General features: G+C 38.8%; 1 protein-coding gene across 1 annotated transcript in view; it reads left to right on the top strand.

Annotated features, from left to right (window-relative positions):
- The first annotated feature begins 841 nt into the window (after nt 1–841).
- Nucleotides 842–27,967, top strand: part of ptprn2 (protein tyrosine phosphatase receptor type N2) — a 148,090-nt gene continuing 120,964 nt past the window's right edge. Inside the window, exons 1-3 of the mRNA XM_088072113.1 lie at nt 842–1,178; nt 17,726–17,776; nt 26,899–27,012. Of these exons, the coding sequence (XP_087928239.1) occupies nt 1,094–1,178; nt 17,726–17,776; nt 26,899–27,012 (250 nt within the window). The 5' untranslated portion in view covers nt 842–1,093. The remainder of the gene's footprint in view (nt 1,179–17,725; nt 17,777–26,898; nt 27,013–27,967) is intronic.

Here is a 27,967-nt window from a genome sequence, read left to right as displayed (position 1 = left end):
TACAAAACATAAAATTAGTTTATACAATATGTTGCACTGTCGCAGAATAAACTAGCCAGCAGTATATACACAAAGCTAACATTAACTGCTCAACAAGTACTTCTACTTGCGATACTTGAAGTACATTTAACTAAACCTGTACTTCTACTCAAGCAAGGTTTTGAATGCAGAACTTTTACTTGTAATGGAATGTGCATTCGTAATACAGTATATAGTGTTATAAAAGTAAATGATCTTCCACTGGCAATATGTTGTAGTTTTGGTATCTTCGCTTGTATCGTCGTGAATGCTCTTGCACTCTAAAATCACTCTAAAAGTTAGACCGATGTGTGTTTTTATATAGTATATTTTAGTATCTTTGTGTTTGTCACCATATTAGCCCGACAGAACTTGTATTCTAAAATCATCATAAAAGGTAGGTATGTATTTCTATTTTTCCTGTAGTATATTTCAGTATCTTTGTGTGTGTCACTGTATTAGTCTGGCTGCACCTGTGTTCTAAATATCTACAATAACTAATATTATCAATAATAAATCACTACGAAATGATTAACAATATTTATTTTTTACTTGAATATGTCACTGCAAATTTAATTATAATGCTTTCCATTTTTTGCTATGATTTTTTTGTCATGTGTTCCTCATAAATCTAAATTTGGAGCAAGGAGAAAAAATGTATCAAATCACTGTTTTCATGTGTTGCCTTCGTTTCTGGGCAATTATCATTTAGTCAACGCTTTTCTCTGCCATCCATCCATCTATCCATCCATCCATCCATCCATCCAGGGCGCTGTTGCATGCTGCACGCATCATCGCTCCTCACCATGTGTGTTTGACGTCAGTAACTTAGGAGGGGCTCCTCCGTGAAGCTGGTTGCTGTTTGTGGTGCTGAAACAACGCCTGTATTGTGTTGCCATTTAGCGATTTTCTCATTTAAAAATATTGCCTCTGCGGTTCTCCGGTGCGTTTCTCCTCCAACATGCCTCTTTAGTCCGAGTCTCGTCCGAGCAGCTCGCACCTGGGTCGGCGTTAATCATGCTGTTTTAGCGGAGGTGTGCGATGGATTAGTAGTACTGTGTTAGGCAGGAGCGGTATGGATTCACCGTGGTGTCCCATCCTCTTCGCTGCATTGGCTGTCAGCCTTTGCTCCTCACCTGCCCTCGCTGACAGGAAATTTGGTGAGCAATTGTCTTGCATTTTGTTTTATGGTTATTTACCAAAAACACCTTGTTTACTAAGTGTTTATCCCTTTTTAGCGCCATTTAGACTGTCCGTGGTACTAAATACACCTGACTGGGTGGTTTACACAAATATTGCAAAAGTATTTTTTTTTTTTTATTTTAGTTTATCGTGATAGTATTTGCAAGTGCATATCATCGTTTTGCATTTCTCACAACTTGTGTTTGTGCTTTGTGTAGCTGCATGTGATCTGAAGATCCAACAAGAAAAGTTACATAATCTGTCAGGCCCAACGGGTCAAGTGTTTGCTGTGAGACTTACTGCTTGCATGGTTTACGATTGTATTTCTCTTTTCTGCTAGTTGCATTTAAAAAACAACACTATGCTTAACACTTTGTTGGAAAAAAATAACTTTTGCAGCCAATAATGACTTTTAATCCTGATTGACACGTAACTATAATAATGCGCTCAATTTCACATGGGTTTAATAGCTTCCATGCTCATAAAAATTACTCAACACATGCCCCAAAGGAGCATGCAATTTTAAATCCAGTTAAATATTTAATAATATTCTATGCCTGCTCATAGGGGCATCTTTCATTCAGCCCCTCTTCATTTTCAGACTTGGCCTGGTTGTATTTTCATTACCCTTGATTTGTTCTTGCCTCAGACACTACACTGTAATTTAAAAAAGTGTGGCACATGTCCAAAGTATGACATATTAGAGGAGCTAAAGTGATAATTGTGTCCTTTGGTAATGACTGAAAGAGATTAGAGGATCTCATTTTACTGCTTCAGGTTTGATTGTCTCCTTACTTACAGCTCCAATTTGCGCCTTTATCCACACTTACTGGTCTGGGATCAGCAGTCAGAACACATGACAGTATAAACTTTATAATGAGCAAAAGGTAAATATAGGTCTCAGGCTGGCACTCCTGCTCTGTGATGATTCATACAGGCACCGAACTGCATCATATTCTTTATATTTAGAAACAGACGGTGTCTGTACTTGTTTTAATGTGTAATATTCATGCATCCGCTGTGCTGTTCATTCTATTTTATTTATTTTTGTCCTTTTCTACATGTAATCTTGTTGGCTTTTAGTTCAGCAAAGATTATATAGAAAGGACATAAGTTGTGATTTAACACATGGGGTTTTTCTAACCCTTAAATTGGCTAATTTATGGTTACAATTCTTGTGAATGAGTCAGTGTTTATTCCCTAAGTGCATTTCTTTCATTGAATTCTCAGCATGTATTTCTCTGTGCGTGGAAGAGGTCTCCATTGTCAGACTGGGGCTGGGAGTTAGAGGTGCTTATTGTTTTTAATGAGTCCCTCTGCGGATTACGCTGTGTCATTGGAAAGCTTAGGATCAAGGTGTGCCGACGTGATGTGTATGTACAATACCTAAATATAATAAAACCAGTGCATATAATATGCATATGCATGGCTGTGTTTGTGTGGCAGATAGAAAGCGAGAGCGTGCTGTGCGTGGGTGTTTATGTCCTGTCTGTCTGAGAGCACATGAAAACCAGACTGGGAGGAATAAGACTTCAGCTGCATGCTCTGATTATGAAATTAAGTGCTGTAAAATTTAATCAGTGGTGTGAATTTGGCCCTGTGCATTAGACTAAAAACATCTGAACTTTTTAGAATCATAGTGCATGAAACATGGTGTGATCTCTTTAGCATTTTTGAAGTACTTTAATGCACTTCAGCAATCACCCCAACCTACTAAGAGTTCACAGAATGCACAAGCTCACGTGTAATACAGATGTAATACAAATTTATGAGATATGCATATATTAAAGGCAGTTCAGGTTCTGGTATTGTGCCCTAGGCTGCAAAGCCAAAATGCAGCCTACATAACCTATTTGGTCAACTGCAAAGCTAATGCTAAAGCAGGGGAGATCATGGAGTGTAAGCTAGCAGTGGAGTTAGCCACAGCTAGCTAAAGTTAGCCATGGCAAGCAAATTAGCTAAAATTTCTTAATTTATCGCTATTCTGCTCCATACAGCCACAATGCAGTAACTATATATTAGGTCAAATTGATTTAAGACCTGAATCTAACTTTGTGACATCACTTTTACCATATCATAAACAATGATGCCATGGAAATGTGTATGGTGTAAGTTAGCAGGGCAGGTAGCCACAGCTAGCCCTTGCTAAAGTTAGATTGGCTAGCTAAATTAAACTCATTTAATGCTATTATGCCCTTTAAGCCAAAATGCATTAACTACATATTGGGTCAAAATAATTTAACACCTGAATTAACTTTTTTGCATCAGTTTTACCATATCAAAAAAACAATGCCATGAAAATGTAAAATATTTTGTCAAAATAGTGTCAAATCACTACAATGCAGCCACAGCTAGCCATTGCTAAAGTTAGCAAGGCTAGCTAGTTTTCATATATAATAAAGCCAAAAAACAGACTTGTTGGCATCAGTTTTATCATATTTTTAGAGAAATTATCTTCTATCTTAAATCATAACAGAGACACAGACAACCTAATGCTAAAGGAGGGGATATCATGGTGGAAATTTATCAAGTGTAAGCTAGCTAGCAGGGGAGGTAGACACAGCTAGCCTTAACTAAACGTTTAATCTAATTTTTACCTAGCTATAACTTGCAATTCAAACAACATCTTGGAAATTCAGTTAGCTATTACACAAAACTACATGAGACAGAGGTCAAATCCAATCATTATAGAGATAAAAACCCAGCCAAACTCTTGCTAATGCTAACTAGCTTGGTAGCAGTGGCCTAACTGCCATTGCAGATTATACTTAAGTGGAATTTTCCTGACTTGATATCGTCAAACTACCCTTAAATCACATACTTAAATCTATTAAATTAATTTATTACATAATTAAACTATAATTGTTTAGTGCTTATCTCAACAAACTGACTACAATACAAATATAAAAAGTATATGGACATGTGGGCATCTAGCTGTTAATCTTCCTTATCACATTTAAAAGTTGTAAATTCATTTATTTTTAAATGAAATAAAAACATAGATACAGAGATAAAAACAGAGATACATTGACTACTTGAATACATGAATAATTAGTTTGCACTGTTATGATCAAAATAGGTTTATTGTCAATAAAAAATTGCTAAAATGCACAATAAAGATGAAGTAATTAATTTCAATGTTTGATAAGCATACTTTGTTTTCCACTGAAGATTGCCCATAATTACAGTATCTGCATTTTTAATTCTTATGTAGGTTCTATGCAACTTTTGTAGCTACTAAATCAGACTAAACAGTCATAAAAGGTATTACATTCTTTTTATCTGTTGTCGCCAGCCTGAAAATTTAAGACCATTTTTCTCAATTTAACTGCTTCTGTAGTTCTCAGCCTTTATAGAGCAGTTTAGTAGGCTGTAAGTCACATCTGCCTCACATGGTTTAGAACCACTCTCACACTTACAGGATGACATAAACAGCAGTAAAATGCTAAGACATGCTGTTTAGTCACCTTGATCTGATCACAACGCCTGTGCTCTCTCTTCCTGGATGACGCCTCCAACAAAAAATAGAGGTCATGGACAGGTTAACATGTACTTTTCCTTCCTGCTGGGATGACTCAACAACTAGCCTTGAGTCAAGTGCCTTAAAGTGAGGTATAATTCAAAAGCATGCTTGAGAGTCAGCCAAAAGGTGGTTTTGTGCAGGAAGGTTAATGCCCTGTTTACACTAAATTAGGAATATAATTTGAATAATGAATTCATTGACTACTGAAGAGCGTCCTGCCAATGAAAAATCTGCAGAGATTGATTTTGTTTCGCATTAACACTCTAGCGCGTTGTAATCAGTGATACCATCAGGCCTGTTGTTAAAATTCTGCTCAGCATCTCTTTTCAGTTTGCAGAAGTTTGGCACTGTCCTGAATCCCAATAACAACCAGTGAAAATCCCATAGTTTCTTAACGAGACTGGCAGCCTTTCCTCAGCTGCAAGGTCATGTTTTGCTGGGAAGATAAATACTTTCAGCAAGTTTGTTGAACAGACACGGAAGTAACTAAAATCTGTCTGAACTAATCGTCAGTCCTTAATCACTCCATATTGATTTTGTTAATTACCAAAATCTTGTGTAGCTTGTACAACTATAAGGATTATGCCTCAGTTTACCCACACTGGCTTCATATGAAGGACTCAAATTAAGGAGAGTTACAGTTATGTATTGATGGAGAGGAATATGTGACAGGGTCAGTTATGTCCAATATGTACTTCGAGACATTTTCCTTTAAGGCAGTGCTGCTGGGCCTTTTCATTACGGCTGGCTATCAGCAGCCATCGCCTAATATATCCAGACAAGTTAGATTTGATTCATAGGCTGCTGAGCTCTATCTATTTTGCAACAGGCCTCTGTCATCCCATAGATATCAGGACTGAGTGGTAATATCAAATATCTTATAGTGGTTATAAATCATCTGAGAGGATTGAAATGTGCTCTGACATGAGGACAGACATTTTACAAGAGTATGGATTATGAACATGGTGTATATCCAAGAGAGGTTAGACATCTTGCTTCACTGGAAGTGCTTCATTTTTATTCTATATGTTGTGTGGTTTGTGTTGGCCTTATTATTTCCTGAGTTGCTAGGACACCCCATGTCTGTCCCAGGGGACCAGTTATTTTGATGGGGTTCATGCTGGGAGCAAGCACACTATAGTTCACATAAGATGATAATACACTGACCATTGTCAAACAGTTTTTGTAAACTGAATGTGCCAAAAAAATGTGTGGAAGGAAGGGAAATGTAAGAGGGAACTAAAACTACTTCAAATCCAACACTGTATATTAGGATAAATCATGAATAGGTCTCAAATGTCTTTTGATCTGTGCCAGAAAAGGAGTTGAACAAATGAGTCTTAATCTGTGCTGGAGGCTCTGTGGGGTTTTATTCAGGTACAGCAGTGCTTAAAGCTAAAATGCAAACTTAAACATACTAGCATGCCCACAGTAGGTAGGTTTCCATTTCAGATTTTTGCGCAAAACTTAAGCGATATTTTTCCAAATGTCGATAAAGCACAATTGCAAGATGACTGCTTTACCACTGGGTGATGTTATGCGACTTCTCTCGTGATAACTTTCCATGAAACCATGGCAATTGATGTTCAAAACATTAGCAGGTTTATTTCTATTGCAGCCACCGCAATAGCCATCATTATTTCCAAGTTTTATATCTGCCTTTCTGCTGGTTCCAGTTTCTGATAAATTGAACAAATTGCTTGTTAGATTTTTTAAAAAATAAAGCTGTTTCACTCAGCGCTCCACCTAGATGCCCGGAGAACTTCTGTTGTGTTGACTGGATGTGCAGCGTTTTTGTGTTGCATTTGTTTTTGGGGTTTCTGTATTTTTGACCTTGCATTGTTTCTGTGTTTTTAGCGTGTTTGCTGTTTTTGCTGTTAACGTATCTGTTCTGGGTTTTTTTTAGCAAGTTTTTTCATTTGAAGCATATCTCCATTGTTGTATTTGTTTGGATTTCATACATGCTTTTTAATTGGGATCGTTTTTGAAGCTGTAGTGTGTTTCTCCCACTAGAAATTTTTTGGGCTGTTGTAGCGCCTTTGACCCTGGTGGCCAACTGAACACAGTCAGACCAACATTGCAATCCACTGAGCATGGCTAAAAACCTTCAATCTAAACTCATAACATGTCCATTCAGACCACAAATCAATAAGATTTTAACACCAACACAAGCAAAATATTCCTTATAATTACTCACATTGCATCTTAGATTCTAAGAGCAGACACATTTCTGAATAATAAAAACACTCATTTCCAAAACTCTGCTTGAATTCCCCCTGAAACCAAATCATAATTACACAAAAAACCGATCCAAGGATAATAGAGCTGCCAAAACGAATAAAACCCAGCCGTGGTGTCTCTCACAGTCTCTGTGAAGGTCACAGTGCATTTTCCTCATCTCTTAGGACGTCTGAGTCATCTCGACTGGACTGGTAAAGGGTCAGCTTGCATTGGCCTTCAGTTCAGACTTTATTGACACTTTAGATGTTGAGCTTTTCTAGAAGTCACCGAAGGCTTTTGACTCACCCACTCAAATGGCAAACTATTTATTGGATGAGATTTTTAGTGTGCAGTGCAGCCCTTCCTTGTGCACATGACTGCACTCGGTGGTTAAATGAGCATTTGGTGCATTGTTTGCGAAGTCTGTTTTTCTAAATTAATAATCTCAGCAGCTGCAGCATTCAGCATGAGTGGTCTTAACATCAAGATTTTGTGCCATCTTGTGTTGTTGAATGTGATAAATGCCTATTGATTCTAACTAATAAACAGCACAGAGTGTTATGAACGACCTCTGCTGCATTGAACCAACATACAGCTGCTCCAGCCTTGTTTTTAGAATTATGAGCTATTCATGAAGTGTTGCTGTCTCTCAAAATGCATTGGGAATATGAGATTGTTTGGTTAATTTTCAGAGTTGCAGGCTTTCAAGTGTAAGCACTGAATTCCTAACACAAAGCAGGCTGTATATTCCTGGCTTGGGATGCTGCCACGGCTGGTGTGATAACAGACGAAGTGCGATGTTTCTTTGTGACTCAACAGATGCTCGGAGGAGTGTGTTGGCTTTGAGCGGTTATTGAGACGAGGGAGTGGGAGCAAAGCGGCTGGCTGCGCTTCTGTGTCTTTCCCCGACAAATGTCAGCGGCTCTTGAGAGGAAGGAAGTCGGAACTGTGTCAAATAGACGTGGCGAGGCAATCCATCTCCTTATTCTCTTTTCCCACTTCGGTTCAAGGTGAACCTCGTAGATATTCTGGGTCAAGGAGGAAGAGTGGCACCAGAAGCAGGTTATGAGGGCTGCTCTTCTTTTGCACTATAATCTAAATTAAATTACATTTCAATAGAGGCGTTTTACTCCTCGGAGCAGGTGTAAGGATATGATGCATTAACACTACTATGTTGTTAAATCTGTTCTCCCACTTTCATAGTGCTTTCTCCCCTCGCCACACACCTGAGCTCCACCGCCTCGTGACACGGAGAGTGTGAAAACATCCTCGGGCATTAAGAGAAAGCTTCAACAGCTCTGTTAAGCCTTTTCACAACTTTTCATTCGGTTCAAATTAAACGGTGTTGGTAAAGGGGGTCAGTGTGAAGGGCACCTCTGTGTCGCACAGCCAAGATTTATAATGAGGACAATAACAGAGTAATGAGGATTCTGAAGGCTGCGAATTGAACACAAGAATTAATCTATACTATCTCAGCTGTGATTAAAGCAGTAATGTGTCTGCTTCGTCTAAGGGTGATGCTGATTAATACTCCAGACCATTTCTCAGTGCAGCAGGGAGACAGAATGGCTGTTGGGAAGAAGCAAGGCAATGGAGAGATGCTAAAAATCTAATGGAGGATGTTATTTCCTATATTTTGTGACTAATTGATATGATTACTGTAGTCTGTGGAGTACATTAGTGACATTTTCCCTGCAAATTTTTGGCTATAACCCACCAAAAACATTCCAGCCCTAATGAAACAAGCTGTTTGTAGCATTATTCAAAAACAACCAGTGTCCTGTCTCAATTTTTCCCCTGTTGTACCATTACATTGTAGGGCAGCTCAGAGTGGTTTGTGCAAATGGTGCAATTTAATCACATCAAAACTTTGGCCAGCTATCGAACTTTATGTTTTAACGAACCTTAAAGCTGCTCTAATCAATATTTTTATATTAGCAATGGATCAAATGACTGTGTGTAATGTGAACAGAGTCGCTCCTAGTGAATATTATCACCTGACTCTGCAGTACCTCTTAGCTCTATGGAGCTTTATAGCATCTTTCAGCTCATTGTTCTGGTTTTATGGCCTGCAACTTTACAGTTTTGGTTCCGTTTTATTGCTCTCAGACAGTAGGGTGACAACAATAGGAAAAGATGAAGCAACTTTTATTATTAATTCAATATTGTCTTTATCACTTTTTACAATCAGGCCCCCAGGAAAGCTGCTCAATCTTGGTGCTGTTTTTTTTAGTGGCCATTCGTAGCATTGCAGCACAAATCCCCCTATTTCTGTTAGTAATATTTTGATCTATGATGGTTTTATATTTGTTTTCCTAAGCTTATAAAATCCATATAGTAATCTGTGATGTCATCACAATGTAAAACCTGTGAGCCAGGCAGAAACTCGTGGGCGGGGCCAGCGGGAGAAACACTTCTGTGCAGACTCTGGCGCAGAAGTAAACCCAGGAGCTAGAAACTTGGCGTGTGCAACAGACGAGCAACTCCACTGAAATTAATAGGTAACATCTTGACATGCAGTATGTAGGTGTTATTATATATCTATGGTTACACTGCCCACAAAAAATGTAAGTGGAAGTTTAAATTACATCTTTGTCTTCAAAATCAATACCCAAACTAGACATTTTCATAATTGCTGCTGTTTAAAAAAACAACAACTTAGCAACGGGTGATTATAATATGTCAGAAGAACATTTTCAGGTGAGACAGAAATGGATTTAATATTTAAAATGGTGCCAGCTCGAGTTAGGGTAGAGATCTACTCAGCTGAAGGGAAGGCCGTCATATAACTGTGGATGACATCATCATCATAATCTAAGCCAGACACAAGCTTCGGTTCATTTGTCTTAAAAATCTGTACTTAATGAAAACATTTCCGTCAGTGAAAGAGAAAAAACTAATGGCTTAGTTTGATTTTGGAGAGATCTGTGGATTCTTTTTAAGCTACAAAACTTGCCTTTGCTTTCGTGATATGAAGTAGTCTGAGTGGGCAGAAGTTTGGATACAGTTTCATGTTTAAGTGGGTACCCAAATGGCCCTTGATATGTATTAACAAAACCAAATGTGCTGCCACTGAGCTTTTTCATTTGGAGCTTTAAAAATCACAGGCACATGAATGACTTGAGCACAGCTGCATTTGAATATCTACAAAAGCAGTACCCAAGCGCTGTTGCGCTGTGATGACCTGCACTTTAAATGAGGTTCAATTGGTACTCAAAAGAGTTAAACCTTTTACTTCATCTGGAGGGCCAGAGATTTCCCTCGGGGCCAGGTTGTGTGTTTCACTTTGAGCTCCTCAGAAGGAGGACGCTGTGCTGTTTGACTCCGGTTTGGCACTTCTACGCCCAATCACACCTCAGAAGAGGGGAGACAATCAAATGTCTGAATCATTCAGTGCGGGTCAGAGAAAAGGTCAAGCTGGCCTATTTCTGGGTGCTCTGTTGCCGCAGTGACGCTGCCATCTTTAATTCATGGCCGCTGTCTGGGCTGTCGCCTGGAGCTGGCAGCTGAGTGACTGAGAGCGACCGGCCTGGCTGGGAATTCTGAGACAAATTCTCTGGAAAGTCGGTGGGGAATGTGCTTGGTTACACTCCTCTGGATGTCAGGTGGTTTCATGTCAGGTTCCCTCTTCTGTCAAAGTGACCTCAAAAACTCTTTGCTTCCAGCTCCAACTAATTATCCATGTTTTTTTTAAATAACTTTTTAAAATTATTCTCTGATGCATTACATTTTCCTTCAAGGAAGAGTTTGACATTTAAGGAAATGCTCTTGTCAGGAGTTAGATGAGAACATTTTTGTATGCTATAGCTACAGCCAGCAGCCGAGTGTGGTAATTTTCAGCCTAGCTCTATCCAAAGGTAACAAAATTCACCAGTGGTTCACAACTGGTCCAGTCACAAGCTCCAGATTATTCCTCAGTCACTGGTTCAAGGTCCACACATAAGATAAATTACCACGTATTCAATTATATTTCACAAAATGTAAACAACAGGTGGCTGTAGAACACAGTAAAATAAAATATATTTAAATAATAAAGTGTAATTACTTAAAACTTAGTAAATACATAGCACTGCGGCCAAAAAAGTGTATTTTACTGCTTCACGATCAGTGACATAAAAACGCTGCAAAGGCAGAGCATGTAAAAGCCCAAATAATAACAAGAACAGGGAAATAAAATAGTTGCTGTACTAGAAAAAATCACTTCACAGCAGGAAATGACACTTCAAAATAAAAGCTCTCTGTTTTTGGTACTTTAACCCTTGTGTTGTCTCAACTGTCTGTATATTCTACTTGTCCCAAGGGTCAAAAATGACCCACCTTTACCAAACCCCTAAAATAAAGCAGCTTGGTTGAATTTTAAACTCCAATTCTAATTTGCTTGAAGAGACAACCTGTCATTCATCACAAACTTTGTGAATATCTAGGTTTTCCCTCTCCACAGTGCAGAAAAACTGCATTTAATCAGTGGAATCCACTCATTTTTATTACAACACACCTGTCATTATTGTTTTCTTTACTAAAGTAGAGGTTTATTATTATTATTCTTTACATGCTTCAATTCATACAAAAGACGAGAAGTAAAAGCAACAAATTGAATTTTTTTTTTTTTTTTACTAGACTATTTTTTGGCTGACCAATTTGTTAATTAGTGGGATTTCTGGGGAGCTGGTAGGTTGATTTTGTTACCTAGTTTACACAGCCAAACTATCTGTTTCCCCTGCTTCCAGTCTTTGTGCTAAGCTAAGCTAAGCTAACTGGCTGCTGTAGCTTCATATTTAGCACACACACACGAGAGAAGTATTGATCTTCTCATCTGCCTCTCAGCAAGAAGGTGAAAAAGTGTATCACCCACAATGTCGAACTTTGCCTCAACAGTAATGTAGCATGGCATTTAAGCAATGTGAGCATGAACTGTTAAAAAATATTCCTTATGAAATGTCGGTGCACAGAATGACACGTCATTATTTAAACCGCTGTTACAACAAAGTCTTGTCATGTTAGGATTAAAAGTACACAAGGAAAGTATGAAAATGTTGAGCTGCTGCGGCTGCATTGCTGACATGTGACATGCAGCTCTTGACAAGAACAGACCTTTTGGAGCAGAGAAAAGCTTGGAGCCATCTTTAATTTTAGCAGGAGAACGCCATAATGACACAAGCTGTTTAAATCTGCGGACATGGTGTCAAGCTGATGCTAATTTGCTTGCAGGTGATGTTCTTCTCTGCTGTCCCTGCTCCAGCCGCGCTCCCTTTCCCAATTCACTCGCACTTTTATTGCCGTTGTCACCCGCTGCACTGTCCCGAAATGGCTTTTTTGGCTGACAGTACAGGTGTGAGTGTGTGTGTGAGTAAAAATGAGTCAGGTGTCCTTGGTCGCAGCTTATAATTATAATAAAAGATATGTCGGTGGCCCCAGAGAGTGAATGAAATATGTCCTAAACTGCAGCAGTCTCTGGGAGTGGCTGTCCTCGCTGCCAGACTCCCAGCATCCTCCTTGGCCCCTCAGACATCACAGATGGTATCCCGGCACCGGCCAACCACCTGTGAGGGGGAAAGTGAGCGATAAAGTCCTGACTTCTTGTTCAGCCTTGGGTTTAGCCTCACCGGGACATACTTAATGTTCCAGGCAAGGTCGGCCAATCACGGCCAAATGCTCAAATCAGTCTCAAGCAGCTCCTCCAGAGCGAAACTTGCTCCAAGATGTGTAATGGATGGCTTGATAATGTACAGGTAGAGATTATCTGAGATATTAATGTGGTTCTATTATTTTGTAATGAGAAACTCTCAGTCATTCTAATGTAACTGCTTTTCCTCAAATGACCTTAAACGAGCTTTTCCCTTTAAACACGCTCCTCTCTGTTTTCACGCCCCTGAAGGGAGACACCCATGTCGTTACGTCACTGACACGCTGTGAAACTGAGATTTTAGCTGAAGGTGAACTGTTTTTTTTTGTGTGTGTGAGTGTGGGGTAATCCTTGCTTACTTATACAGAGGATGCATTTGCTCCCCTTAATCGCAGTTAGTGGTAATAAGGCAGGCAGGGGGCATCATGGGAAAGTGTCTCTCTCTGCTGCACAGCTGTTGAGAGAGGCTGTTGAGAGGTTCAGGCCAGGTTCTGCATGCATTTCTGAAAATGCTTTTATGCAAAACGTCTGTAACATTTTGTATTTAATTTGGAAACACAGACGAGACTAAACACTGTAATATTTGTAGGACTGTAGTTCTTTCTTTTAGCATTTTTCCACCAGTATATCATGTTAAAAAAACTGTGAACTGACTTGCTGCATCCATTGACCTCATAGATTCTCCCTGCATACTGTAGCTGTAAATTAGGTCACACAGTGACTATTTTGGGAGGGGAAGCTTTTGCACATTTACACCGCCGCTCAAATCTAGTGCTGCTGCTCACAATTATTTTAATTATTGGTTAATCTGTCCGTTATTTGAATGATTAATTGACTAGTAAAGACAAGGTTCATCCCTAATTTGAAAATACATATTATTTCTCTCACCTGTAGTGCCATTTATCAGTCTCGATTTTTTTTAGTTACTGAGTATTAGGAGAAATCGGCCAATATTTCCAACACTCTGCAACTCACACCAAAACAATTTAGAATGAAAAATAGCTCTGCAGGTAAGAGCAAAAATGTGTTTTCTTTCATTTGGGGGGTGATTAAAGTCAATGACATGACTTCCAGAGCTTAGCATAACACCTGGAAGTTCACTATTTTGTTCAGATGTTTACTTTACAATTATATAAAACTCCCAAAGCAGGAAATCCTTACAATTTAGAACCTGAAATTAGATTTGTTTTTAGCATAAGTGAGCCAAACAAGTCATTTATTATCTGGAGCTGCAACAGTTTTGAATGTGCACTATACATTAATTCATTGATAAGTTGTTTTGTGTTAACATTTTACTATTTTCGGCCTTGTGAATATTTACTGTTTTTTGTTGTCTTCTGTGCATGAAATAGATTTGGGTTTTAGTCGGTTGTTCGGACAAAACAAGCAATTTGAAGATGCCATTATGACACATGACACAAGATAAAAAAAACAAAGATTGCACATCGAACACTTTGAGTGCTTGTGATTTAAACACAAAAAGCACACTCAAATCATCTCTGTTGATCCACCAAATCACACTGAGGCTGTACTTATTCGACTCCGCTAGGTTCCCATTGATGAGCTACTCTGATGAGGTTGACATGGCAACAGAGCGTCAACACTCAATAACAATTGCAGCACTTTTATTTTTTCTGAAAAGGTCATTTTCTTTGCGAAATGATCATGTATGCCAAGAAATACACAAGACAATGTGGCTATTCTTTTATCAGGATGTTTCATTAAGATATAACCTGGACACCTTTTTTTTCTTTTCTTCCTCAGTCACGACGACTCGAGCATCCTTTTGTTTTTTTTTTTCTGCTCGAGGTAATCAGCAGCATCCACTGTGATTGCATTTTAATTAAAAGGCGCCATTTTAATCATCTCTGGCGTGGTGTTGGAGAAAGAGGATGTGGCGTTATCAATCCTATGTCCCTGCCTATCACACACACACACACACACACACACACACTATGTCTGACTAACTATGCTTGGCTGGATGCTTCATTAAATGGAAGGTCGTAATTAATATTGAGAGCTGACAAGGCCTCCCAGAGAACCCAATGAATTAAGCAGGGAAGTGATGAGGAGGTAAAGTTGAATGGACTGACACTAATTGCAGAGTGGTGAGATTCATGGTCAAGAGGGATTGCGTGGCTCTTTTTAAATGCTCTGTATAAGTTTGTAGTAATCTTCAAGGCTAAATAAGTTCTTGGTAAATAGTTGATCATTTGCTCTGTAAAATGTCAGCAAACTGGGGGGAAAAAAGCATTAAATTCAAGTTGTTGATAAATCTAAGTCCAATATTCATGTCTTTTAGCTCTGTTTTGGTCTCCTCCAACTCTTGAGGGAAGCATCTTGCTCTTTAGCTGCTAAATGCTTTATTGTGGTCACAGGGTAGTTGCTAACTTTGCCAGTCTGTTGTTTGATTCTGAGCAGACAGTAGACAAAAAATACAAAAATAAATTAAATAAAATGAAATTATGTTAGAGAGTAATGACAACACTAAGTTACACACACACACTTATGTGTTTCTCCTGTTATCAACGCTGATGTTTCTTGGATCCACTAACCCGGTTGTGGGTTGGGTCTCAGGTGTTTATGGTAGGCTCGTGATGACCTCTAGGGAGCTTTTTCTTTGAAAAGAGTTGACTGCTGAATCTCGAAATGGCCCCAATGAGAGCGGTTTGAGCGAACCAAAACATTAAATGTTCTGTAAAACCAAAACTTATGAGCTGAAAGATGCTAAAATGCTCTGTAGAGCTACAGGGAGACACTGGAGAGTTGAGGGACAATTTTCTGTAAGGGGGTGTCAATACGTGTTTTATATTGTACTGTATAGTCATTATAGCCATTGTTAATATGAAGATATTGATAAGAGCAGATTTAAGATATTATAAAGTACTTGCAGTGTGTGCTGTAAAGTTTTGTTTTTGGTTCCTATTATATTTATATTGTGCCCTGTTGTATTATATCTGTGAAAAGGAGTCATTATGGATCTGCTGTGGCAGGAAGCTTTAACAGACAGTGGCATTTTGGATTCCATGAAAACGAGGGGCGTATGGGGTGTAAAATAACAGTCAAGTACGAGTCGTTAGAAAAGCTGTTTGTGGTGTTGGTTTTCAATCAGTTAAAGTCGTTTCTCTTCAGTTCAGGACATTCAGCCTTTTAGTTTAGTTCTCGAGAGCTGAGCGACCTTATGGCTCTGTTATGATGCGTCACTACATCATTAAATAGCCATTTTGCTGACATATTGAAGCCATTACCTCCAAAAGATGCAATTTCATGAAATGTTCCCTCAACTTCCAAACAAAACGGCTGCACATTTCATCTGTATAATCGAGTTATCATGCAGACTAGAATTTGATAATTATAACAGAATAATGATCCTAATGATGGATCGGCAAAGAGGAAACTTGAAAAAAGTGATGCCTAAAAACTTTTTGTCTCATCCACACCTTTCCTGTTATCTGTCCTTTTCTGAATTGATTAACAGACTTCTCGCACCTATCTCGTCTCATTATTAAAGAGCTCCGACAGAGGCCTCTCCTCCCACTCAGCCTGTTTTTAATTCATGGTCACGAGCTGTTCGTTGCTGTCTGTCGAGGCCACCGGGCCAAGAGGGTGCATCCAATTACGTCACTGAGCTGAAGCAGGGAAATAACAGAGATAAAAGACTTGATGAAAGAGGGCTGAGGCTTGACCTAGTTGTTTACAGATTGTCTCCATGTTGCCAGCGCCGCAAACGCTATAAACTGTGTAGCATCAGCCTGTCAGGAGCTTATTGAACAACCACAAAAGGTTCTTAGTGGCTCATTTCTCGGCTGAAGGTCTGATCATTGTCTGGGCTCATTTTGACCCTGAATGTGACAGAAAATAATGTTTCAAGAGGAGGATTTACCCCAAAGACTATTTTTTTCCATTCACCTCTGTCTTTTCCTGTAAATGTGGTAGATCACCTGTGCAGATCGGCGAGCAGAACAATCAGTCCTCTGCTCGCTGCAACTCCCACGTGTGAAATATGAACACAGGGAACAGCTACCCATAATGCTCCTGCCATCTGTTCATTTATTAGTCTGGAACACCCAGCCCTGGTCCAAGCGTTAAAGTTCATTAATATTCATGCAACATTCATATATTGAAACGTTGGGGTATTAGTGTCAGAGACAGGATAGGAGAAGTTGCACTAATTGGTGACTGATGGCTCTGCCATTAGCAGCGAGGCCCACAGCCACACTTAATGCACTACTAAGCTGCGCTTTGATAGAGTGGTGACATATTTAGAAATTGTGACATTGGCTTAACTTTGTTCTGCATTTTAATGCATTTTCTGTATATTATTTTGTCCATTGTATACATGCTTTTGGCCTTCATTTACATCCAGTATCAAGACATGGTATATTTTCCTTAGCGTGTTTTCCTCTGTATGAATTGTTGTCTTTTCTTCCTTTTTCTATTTTTATTGTCTGTCTCCCAAGTGACTATGGATACTAGTTAGCACATCCTGCTAACTCCGGAATATTTAAATTTGCCTCCCTCCTGCTCTATAGGGACTTTCTAGATCTTTATATTATGGAGGTTGCAGGCTGCGTTACAGACTGACGTGCTTAGTTCATGTCATAGTGATGTGAAATGAAACCTTGCATCAGTCTGACACTGACATCACCGACAAAGCAGCTGGATTTGATGAGTTGGGAGTGAGAATGGGTTGGACAACAAGCATTTAATAACCTGAGGTGTTAGAAGGATGTTTTTTTGTTTTGTTTTGTTTTGTTTTTTACTTTTGGACAGAAAACCAGCTGCTGGCTGCGGTGTCATGTTCAGTATACAGATATAGAAATGGTTTCCATCTTCTAAGGTAACTCTTGGCAAGACAGCAAATAAACATACTTTCCAAGATGCCTATTTATGTCATTTCATTTTTTGATTAAAGATTTAATCTTTAAATGGTTCCAAATAACCATCACTATACCTGAGAGCTCAAAGTGACATATTCAAAATGCTTGTTTTGTCCAATCAGTAGTGCAAAACCACAAAAAAATTCAATCTACAGTTATATGAAGAGGAGAAAAGGAGCAAATTCTCCATTTTTAAATGAGAGAAATTCTGTCTTTTCATTTGATAAATTTCAAGGATCTTGTCGTTAAGTCTTGTGTTTCTCCTTCTCTCACCTCCAGGTTGCCTGCTTGAGGACGAGCTCTGTACACCCTATGAGTTCTGCGTCAATGGTAAGTCGGACTCAGAGAGTCGTGAACGCCCACCAAACCTCATTACATTGTACATCATCCCCGCGGTATCAACCATCATCGACCCAACGCAGCTCTAAAGCCGTCCTTGCTATTTTTAATCATTCTGGGATTTATAGATAGGTGGATGGTCGCTGAAGAGCTTGCTCTGAACATTTTGTTTGAGCTCAGTTTCGACAAATGAGCCATGTTTAGGAAAAGCATTAAAACATCTGGAAGCGAGGCTGCAACGGTGAAAAGCAGCACGAAATAAACAAACAATAGTTGTCTCTTTTAATTAATTTAACTACAAGGCTTATAATCAATACCACAAGGTTGTTTTCCCTTTTATATGTCAAGGTTTCCCCGAGCCGCAGATGGTCATGACCTCATCTATAAAACCATCTTGACACTGAGGATGGATGTGTCTGTGTCAGTGGTTGCCATGACAACGTGTCACCTGATGAATGGAGGGGGAAATGTCGGGGCTTTTCAAAGCGTGCAGAAACACTCACACACACACACAGCGGGGGCTTCAGTTTTGAAGGGGATTGATAGCATGTCGATATCAAGGATCATCCTCACGAGAGCTGTCGTGAAAGGTCAATGTATTCTCCCAAAGTGAAAAGGTTTCAACACCATGTTGTTGTTATATGCACACTGGACATCTACATCTGTCCCAGTGCATGTTTATTTTTGGCTTTGTGAGCGCACTGGTTTAAATGCCTGCACTTTGAGGGTGTTTGTTTTTGTTTGCTCACTTCATTTACTTTCTGCAGATTCATCATACAATCAATTTCACACAGACGAGATGAAGCCAGAGAAGGGAACACTTGTTCGTTGGCAGACAATTGAAATTACATGCAGAACATGATGTGACCTATAGGAGACGGCGCGGAGTAACACAAAAGACAAGCAATGAAAAACAGACAGTACCACTTTGAATATTAATATGTCAATATGAAGAGGAGGAGGATGGGAATGACCTGAGATAATTATGTTTTGTGGCTGTGTCTGCTTCTCCCTCGTTATGTGGGCGATTTTGTATAAAGCGCTACATTCATGCTGCTTTGTTTGTTACTAACCTTTTGTGTATTTATAACAGGGGTCCTGCAAATCCTTAAAAACTCTTAGATTTTCAGCATTAATGATCATACATTTATTATTTTGATTAAACCCTTATTTACCCAGGTGAAGACATGAAAGTTCAATATAAAACTGCTTTTGTCTAAACACAGAAATGTATTTGGATCCATCTACAGTAGATGTGGTCGACACAGGAGTACCAGGGCAAAGAAGCTAAGAAATTAAGCCTACTGCTGACGACGCCATAGTAATTTGTTTCAGAAAGTCACACAATAACTCAAAGTAACAAACGAGGTAGAGGACCAGTTAGTTGTTGAGTTCTTGAAGGTAAAGTTACTGAAGTGTGGTGGCTGTGAACCATAGACTGTATAAAAAAGATGGACGACATAACATCTTCCCCAAAGTAATCCAAAAACATCTCAATCGCCTTCTGGCTGGCTGCAGTATAGGTCATAAACCCCCTCCTCCATGTTAGTGAATGGGACATGTCAAATAAATTTAAATTAAGATGATTGCTATCATTTTAGGTAGGTCACATCGACCTGATGTTGCTTTTCAGATAAGTTTGGTTATAATTTGTTGTTTGATGCTATGAAAATGGGATTTTGACATCATGATTGACGGCTGTGTGTGCGGTTGGTTGGACAGGTGCGTGGGAGCTTGACACCCCAGAGATTGTAAAGGGGGCAGAAGCAATATGTATTTCTTTTCAAAAATAATTCTGACAAAATGAGAATTTTTAAATTTGAACACATAGGAAAACTACTGGAAAGCTACATAATATAAAAACCTAAAAAAAAAAAAAAAGAAAGAAAGAAAGAGGGCGCCCTTTGAGGTGTGTTTTGAAGATTTCTGTTGGCTGAGGTAGTGAGTAGTCTTTGGATTTTCTGTATTAGAGAAGAAAATTTGGAGATCTCTACCCTGATTTCCATATTAACCCAGTTTAGGAGGAAACAGGGAAGGAGGAGGCAGCACTGAAGAGAAATATAAAAAACTGACTTTAATTACACAGACTGCGTTGGTACAGAAGGGAGCTTCGTGTAGCGTAATAGAAGGAAATTGCTGACACCTCGACAGAAACCCCCCCACCCCTCCACCCCACCCCCCGAGGCACAGAGGAGGGTTGTGTTGGGTGTGGAAGTTTTATATTACATTTGACTATCATGCAAAGCTTTACCCACATCTTTTCATCTTCCCTTTTTTCTTTTATTTTTACCACACTTTGGCCCAGGGAGCGGCACACTATCCCTCTTGTGCTGAAGCATAATTACATACGCCATTCTCAATAAAGGCAAATATATACGGGCAAGAAATGTTGGATTAATGTTGCACCTAATGAATGCAAATAATGAGACATTATTTAGCTGCTCCATAACCCTCTACATATATTCAATCTACGCTCTGTCACTCTCCGTCGGACTCCTGATGAGCAGCAGCCGCCGTTCAGACAGAGGCTGAGTGGGAGTAACTAGGTCTGCCACTTCAACTCTTCCCCAGGTCCCTGAAGGAGTAACCTGGTTTATTCTGGGCTGGGCCAACTGTGCGCTTCCTCACCCATGCTGTTGCCATGCAAAGCGGCTGAGGGGAGGGAAGGGTTTCGGGAAGGAGCACCATTTCATACATGACTGACTGTCACTTATGGTACATGTAAAAAGTATTCACCCCCAAAGTCAGTTTTCATGTTATGTTATTTTCCGACATTGAGTCAAAGGTAGATTTGACGGTTTTTGACACTGATCAGCAGAAGACCGTGTAATGTCAAAGTGTAAACAGATCTTAGGGTTAAAAAAAATGTGTTTGCATACATATTTATCCTTTTACTTGCAGCCAGTTGACTGTCTACTAAACCTTTTAACTTAGGGAGGATTTTTATTTTTATTTTTTAATTTTGAAAATAGGGGGAAACGGCCGGAAAACTGTATTTATAATTTATTATTATTATTAACTATTTTATCTCTTTAGTTCTAAATATATTTTTTTGTTTTTTGTAACTTTTTTCTTTTTCTTTTTTTTGTTCTAATTTTCAGGTAATTTCAGGTAAACTTCCTGTGTTTTTGAGGTTAAAGCTGTACTAGCTTGCAATCCAGCTAATGTATAAAACATTGGTATTATAGTATGCAGTATGACAGTATTAATGTCCAGATGTTGTGAGCTAATAAGGCCTATCCACGCAAACCTAAGGCTGTAACTGCTGCAGAGGTGCATGTACTAAAAACTGACTTCTAGTGTTTGAATACTTTTACACATTGATATTTTCTTGTTTAAATTTGTAATTAACCCTTTAAACCTGAGCAAATTGGCTTAATTTCTTCCCAAAACATGGGAAAAAGGTGATGGGCAACTACAGAGGATATTAATTAAAATTTACAAGAAATAAAGAAAATGAAGGGAAATGGCCTGAAAATGTGCTTAACAATAAAAGTAATTCTGTAACATCAATTTTAATATATAATTATGATAATTCAAAAGTTTTTCCATAGCCCCCCACCCCATGCTAGACATTTTTCCCCTAGCTTTTAAAAAAAAAAAAAATTTAAATCTACTATTTTTTTGCAAGTTGTGGAAGTTGCTCATTGCCTTTTTCTCCATGTTTTTGAAAGTTCAAAGGTTTAAATACTTGTGAAAGATAGTATGAAAGCAGCACAAGAAAAATGATGTCACTCCAGGTTTCAAAAGGTTCATTTAGATCAGTTTGCCACATTAAATCTACTCTAATCGGCTGTGAAGTTGTTTTATAGGGTTCAAGTGGCAGCTTTAATAGATGAAGAGTCCAGAGTTTTGGAAAAAGTCCTCTGTCTATGATATTGTGTCATTGATTAAGTTGGTCACCATCCTACATGTATCATTAGCTCTTCTGCTGTCATGTCTCATCTTGGAGCCAACCTCCTCAAATCTGTATTTCCATCTTCAGGGGCATGCTTTCACTGTGGCTTTTCTTCTAAAAGGATGTGTGATTACACTGAAGTCGGAAATGCATTTTAATTTGATGCAACTCTCCGGAGTCTGTGGCTTACCGGTATGATAAGCTAAGCTAAAGTACAGCGGATAAGTGCTACAAGTTTCCCCGAGGGCACCGGTTGCCTCTTTTTGAACACTTAACCAACAGTGTTTCATCGATTGGTGGTTATCTTGCCTCCACTCGGGCCAATATTAACTGAAACATCCGCGCTGTATTTTAGATTTAAACGATTTAAGGTGATGCTTCTATTGATTGAAGCTTGCAACTGCAGGCAGCATAAACACTTTGAGTAACCGCTACAAAATCTATAATCCTAAACAATCTGCATGGGTGGAGAAAGAGCGCCATGGCAGTGGGTGCAAACCTAAGAATAATCAAGAAATGAAGAAAAATCAAGTATCAAAAGGTGCAACAGAAGACACAACGATAGAGGAACTGTTCAAAATAATACAGCTATTATTTTCCACAGCCAAACTGAATAGGCAGTCTTGATGCAGCTCTGAGAGTTTATCTTTATTCATTTCTGTATTTACATGTAGATTGCATGCATTAGCATTTCAAAGCCACCATTTTCATATTTAAAAAATATCTCTATAATCTCATTAATCACATCCTGATCACTTTTGTTTCTGTTCTTTTTAGCAGGCTACATCTGGCCGGTCTCGGTGCATTGATTTAGTCCTGTTCATTTTCATGACAGAGAGCTGCACCGCTAATACACCTGTTCCAATACGTCTTAATTTGTCTCCCGGGCCCGTCTCCTCCTCCTCCCGACGTACAGTCTTTTAGAAATGCTTTGCTGACTGTCAGCTTTAGTGTTTGCTCCTGTTATCCCAGAGCATTAGCCTTCACAGTTTAAATAGCTTTAGCAGCGGCCGGGTGTCGCACTGTCTGTCACAGTGGGAGGAGAGACGGCGTCAGGATTTACAGCTCTTTACCTTTTTTGGCTGAAAATCTTCATCTTTATTCCTGTCAACATGGCGCTTATCCAGACGTAGCTTCTCTTTAGTGAGGGTGTCACCGACTCGTGGGATTGCACGTCTCAGCATTGATTGATTGATTCTGCGGCCTCCTGTATCATGCATTATAGATTAGATTGATCAAGGTTCATTTGCATTGCAGTTGCCTTTTGCTCATCACAGTGACGGCATTAGTCTTGTCTTGCAAGGAGGCACAAATTGATCCATTGTCAGCTTAATATTTCCTTAAACTTGACAGATGATCATTAAAAATTCACTGTGTTCTGCTCTGTTTGATGGATTTTGCTTCATTCTCAAACAGCCTTGAAGCCTTGAGCAGTGTTGCTTCCAGAAACGTTTAATAGGGGTGACCACTATCTATCTATCTATCTATCTGTCTATCTATCTATCTATCTATCTATCTGTCTATCTGTCTATATGTCTATCTATCTAAAGGAGGAATCACATACTGATATATTTTGGTTTCTTATATTAGAGTTAATATTAGTAACTACGTGCATAGATTAATACTGATACAGTTAACATTTTCAGTTCCAAAAAAATCCTGTGTTAATGTGCAATTCGTTATCCTTCAAAAAGGCTCGTTGTCCTATTCCTTAAAAAGACAAATATGCAGCTTTACTTTGAAGGAGTACATTGAATGTTAGGAAGATAACATTTACCGAGAACAAGCCTTTTCAGGTTTAGAGGAGACTCGTGGGGACTGTAGAAAGGGAATTTTAAGTACCTACCATATTTGAATACAAAAAAAAACAAAGCCAATAATGAAAACTGATCCAAAATAAATAAATGAATAAAAAGCGTAAAACAATTAATAAAAGCACACTATGTACTCTATATGGCACAGATTAATATTGTATAAGAGCAGAGGGGCCAAGGCACTCCTTGGACCCCCCCCTGGGGGCGCCACTGCTACATAGATGTCTTGTGTTTATGCTGTCTGCTGACGTGTTTTTAGAAAAAAAAACTCTCTGGTATTTAATTGCCCTGCATTTCTGTTATTTTCAAAATTAAACAACCCTTCATGCACCCGACACATGCTGCGCTCCTCCAAGCCTGAAATTAAAATGTTGTTTTAAGCCGTCAGAAAATCAGTTCCTGCAAACTGTCATCTACAGTGAGCCATTGTTGCTTGTTTTGATAATCTCAGTGTTGTGAATACACACAACGAAGTGACAGAAGAATCCTTTGTGATTCATCATGCATGTGGTTCAGCATCTCTTCGATAAATCAATCATCTGTAATGTTTGCCAAACAAGGATTTCTTTGTTGCAAAATACCTCTTTACTCTATTTTTAATGCACTGAGTCCCTGTGTGTGTGTGTGTGTGTGTGTGTGTCTTGTTGCTATCGGGAATGTCCCTGACGACAGAGAAGGAAGTGTTTAACATTCCCCATCGCCATGGAAACAAATTAGGGATGCAGAGCATCAAAAATTTAACAGTTTCCCGTCACTTGCTTTGTCACCAGCCTTCCCTCATTTCTTACATAATGTGCTGTTAGCGTCTGACTGGAAAAATAAATCATACCAGAAGTCCTTGAGAAAACCTCATAATAAACCAACAAAACCTGATGTTTTTGTATTAATGTCGCCCACCGTATTATAACGGAGGGCTTGTTGGTGAAGAGTAAAGAGACGGTTGACATCCTGTGATTCAGACGTCTGTGATGATCTGTGCATCCGTAGGTGGGAAGTTTTCCTCTGTGCTGGGTGAGATCCCAAAATAACCGGTGAGCGTTGCACTGTGTTGTCTATGCTAATTCACAGCCTCCCACGGGCTTCTTCCTGTACAGAGCTGTCATTTAACGGGTCACAGGCGAAGAAGTCAGGAAAACACCCGCTCCTCGTTTAGAATAAGAATTCAATTTAGAGCCTGACATGATGTTATTATCTTTGTAATCATCAGTCACTGAATTTTACACCAAACATGGCACTGTAATTACATTTTTTATCGTTGAAGGTGAATAAAAGGCTGCTTGGTGATGTTTAAAACAGGCATTGTAACCGTATGGCTGACATTTTTTGTGATCAAATCGCCGTACTAAATTCTCCATTCTTTTTTTTTTGCCATGCATTTTGTACAGATTTTGATACTAAATTTATTTTTATTGGTATCAATTTAGTTATCTTTCTTTTAAATTATTTGTTTACTGTTTGAAGGCACTTTTTACAATGTAACATATGAGGAAACATTTCTTTTCTTAATAAACTGTTGACATATTATATTGTCTATATTATTATTATATTTTTAAAAAATCAAAAACAAATTTTAAAAATCCATTGATGCCAATACGTGTTATTAATGCTAGAATTACCCCAAGTCTAATCGCTGGTTGACTTGTGTATCTGCTTACTTATGGGTCATCTAAGAAGGAAAAAAAAGTGGAATTATGAAGACAGTTTTACCAAAAAATAATGTTTTGCAAATGCATCTTTTAGTGTGACTGTTAAAGAGTTAAATAGATGGAAAAAGGTGAATCATCTCTCTTTTTCACTGTTCTCTGTATCGAAAATCACATCGATGATAAGGAGGTATTATTGATCATAATGTATCGTGTATAAATGATGTTGGAGGAGGAGACAGAAAAATTGCAGCATGTAATGGACATCAGTGTTTGTGTATTCTGTGGTCCCCAACGTGTCATTGAGCATCAATCGTACCATTGATGTCTGCTGTCATTGTCTGACATCTAGGGCCTAATTAATGGGATGCTGCGGTGCATGACAAAGTGTTGATCCACTTCATTAGATCCCATCTAATCACAGTGGCATCCTCACACATACTCGCACACAGTAGTATGCATGATTGCACACGCACACATGCACACACAAGACAGCTTAGATCGAATCTGCAGGATTCATCTCCAGAGATCATCTGAGAGGTGGACTTTAGTGAGTTTAACCAACAAGATGCATGGATTTATCTCTCCAGCTGAGAGAAGGTGACAACGCAGGTCATTTATATTCCAGGCGTTACGTCTGCACACTGCTTTCTGACCCCCTGAGCCTCAGCATCCTTCTGAGGTCTAGACCAGCCAATGAATTATAGGGCTGATAGGGACTCTGTGGCGTGCGTTGCCTAGCAACCTGTATTGAGTGAGGCGGGAGGCCTGCTGATAGGGAGATTACCAGGGTCCCTGATAAAGTCCTTCCTGCCATGAACGGCTGCTTATCATGGGGCTGTCAGAGGAAAAATGTCAGCTATTACCGCCCCCAAAACAGGAAGTTAGAGGTGCGGAGACACTGCAGGTGCCACACACCAGTAAAACACTTCAGCTCGGCAAGTTGACGTTCTTTTGAAAATGATCCTTTAACCCTGTGGAGCCTAAACAAATTGGCTTGATTTCATTTCAAAAACATGGAAAATAAGCAATGAGCAACAAAAGTGACAACAATGATCACAAAGTTAGCAAGAAATAAATCAAAAGTACAAGAAAATTACCTGAAGATTAGTTTTAAAATAAGATTAAAAAAAAGTTAAAATATATATATATATGAAAGTTAAAAAAGCAACAACAACACGGAAATTACCCGGAAAAAGTGCTTAACTGAGGAAAATATAGACACAGGTCTAAGACTAGATTGTGTTTATGAACAGCTGCTGACTGAGGAATTTTCTGCCTCATTTAATCTGACATTAATGTTTATCTATAAACTCTTTGAAACCTGATTGACTTGATTTCTCTCAAAAACATGGGAGAAAGGCAATAAGCCAAAAAAGACTCCCAAAATTGGCAAGAATTTAGCAAAAAAAAAAAAAGTACAAGAAAACTTCTGAGAAAAAAAAATTAAATTAAAAAAAAGGAATGACCTGGAACAGGATTGAAAAATAATTGCAAATGTGTTTTTGTAATAAATAGCAATGAATATAGTTTTTTCCTTGCTTTTTTTTTCTTTTTTTCCGCAAATACATTGCCCTGGCTTTTAACTTATTTTTTTGCAATTTGTGAAACATCTATTACTGCATTGCTTGTAGCCTTTTTCTATGTTTTTGAAAGAAATAACAGGGTTGTTCAGGGTTTAAAGGTTTAAATGCTTGTGAGAGATATCTGAAACTATCAAAAGATATCCCTCATGAACCTGTTTTTCTTTTTCTGTAGACGGAGTGTTTGGAAGGTGCCAGGAGTTGGCCACTGCAGACCTGTACACATACGATGTTTCTTCCTCTGCTCTGCAACGCCTCAGGATCCTCCTACAGAAACTGGCTCACAGAGGTACGCCTGCCTGTCTGTCTGTCTTTGTCCGAGTGTCTTTTCTTCCTTTATCAGTCTCGTACAGGGCTTACAGCAAATGCTACTTAACTGCCATTGTGTGACGCAAGCCAAATAAGCCAAGCTGTCTCCTTGGCTAGCACGGCGCAACACCATTGAGCTAGAACAGGTCATTTGACTCATATCGGGCCATTGTTTTTGCCATCATCCCCTAACTCCAGCAGCCAATTTAATTGGCTTGTATGCTGGTGGGACATTTAGAGCTAATTTTGTGGATGAGTAACTGTGAGGTGTGCGGTGTAATCACATTAGGCAGTCTCTCCTACTCAATCAATGGCAGCCGCTAATGTGTTTGTTGTAACATCTTCAGGGGAATACAGTGTGTTTACGTCTTTATAACAGAGGTAACAATATAGCTCAAGTTACAGTCGAATTTAAAGGTTCAAGTTGTCCAACCTGGAGCCACTACTGTCACACTAATATGGCTGATTTTATATTCATGTCTTGTTCTGTCTGTGGCAGACAGAGCTTCCTCCTGCTGATGGTTGTAACAGTGTGAACAACAGCTAGAAATGACTAGAGCCTCCAGGCAGTCTGCTGTTATGGATCCATCGCTGTAACTGCTAAACAAATGGCTCTGGCTTGTTTGTTTCTAACTGAAAACTCTTCTGAAAAGTATTCGCTGCCTATGAAATACCTTAAAAAATGTATTGAATGTGATGTATATAAGAGATATGACCTTGGACTGCAACAAGGGGGGCACCAAATTACTACTTGATAATAATAATAATAATAATAATAATAATAATAATAATAATAATAATAATAATAGTTACTAATAGTTCATTTTTTAGGTGTATTTGTGTTTTTCCCTTCTTCTTCTTAAAAAAAGTAACTGAAAATACACTTTAACATCAATCCAACATATTAGCAAAGATAAATTGGCCTTTTTCATAAA

Source organism: Plectropomus leopardus, chromosome 21 (genome assembly GCF_026936395.1).
Source record: "Plectropomus leopardus strain MGB_pleo_1.0 chromosome 21, ASM2693639v1, whole genome shotgun sequence".
Taxonomy (NCBI): Eukaryota; Metazoa; Chordata; class Actinopteri; order Perciformes; family Serranidae; genus Plectropomus; species Plectropomus leopardus.
The sequence above is the reverse complement of the archived record's forward strand: the minus strand, read 5'-3'. Positions and strand labels throughout refer to the sequence as shown.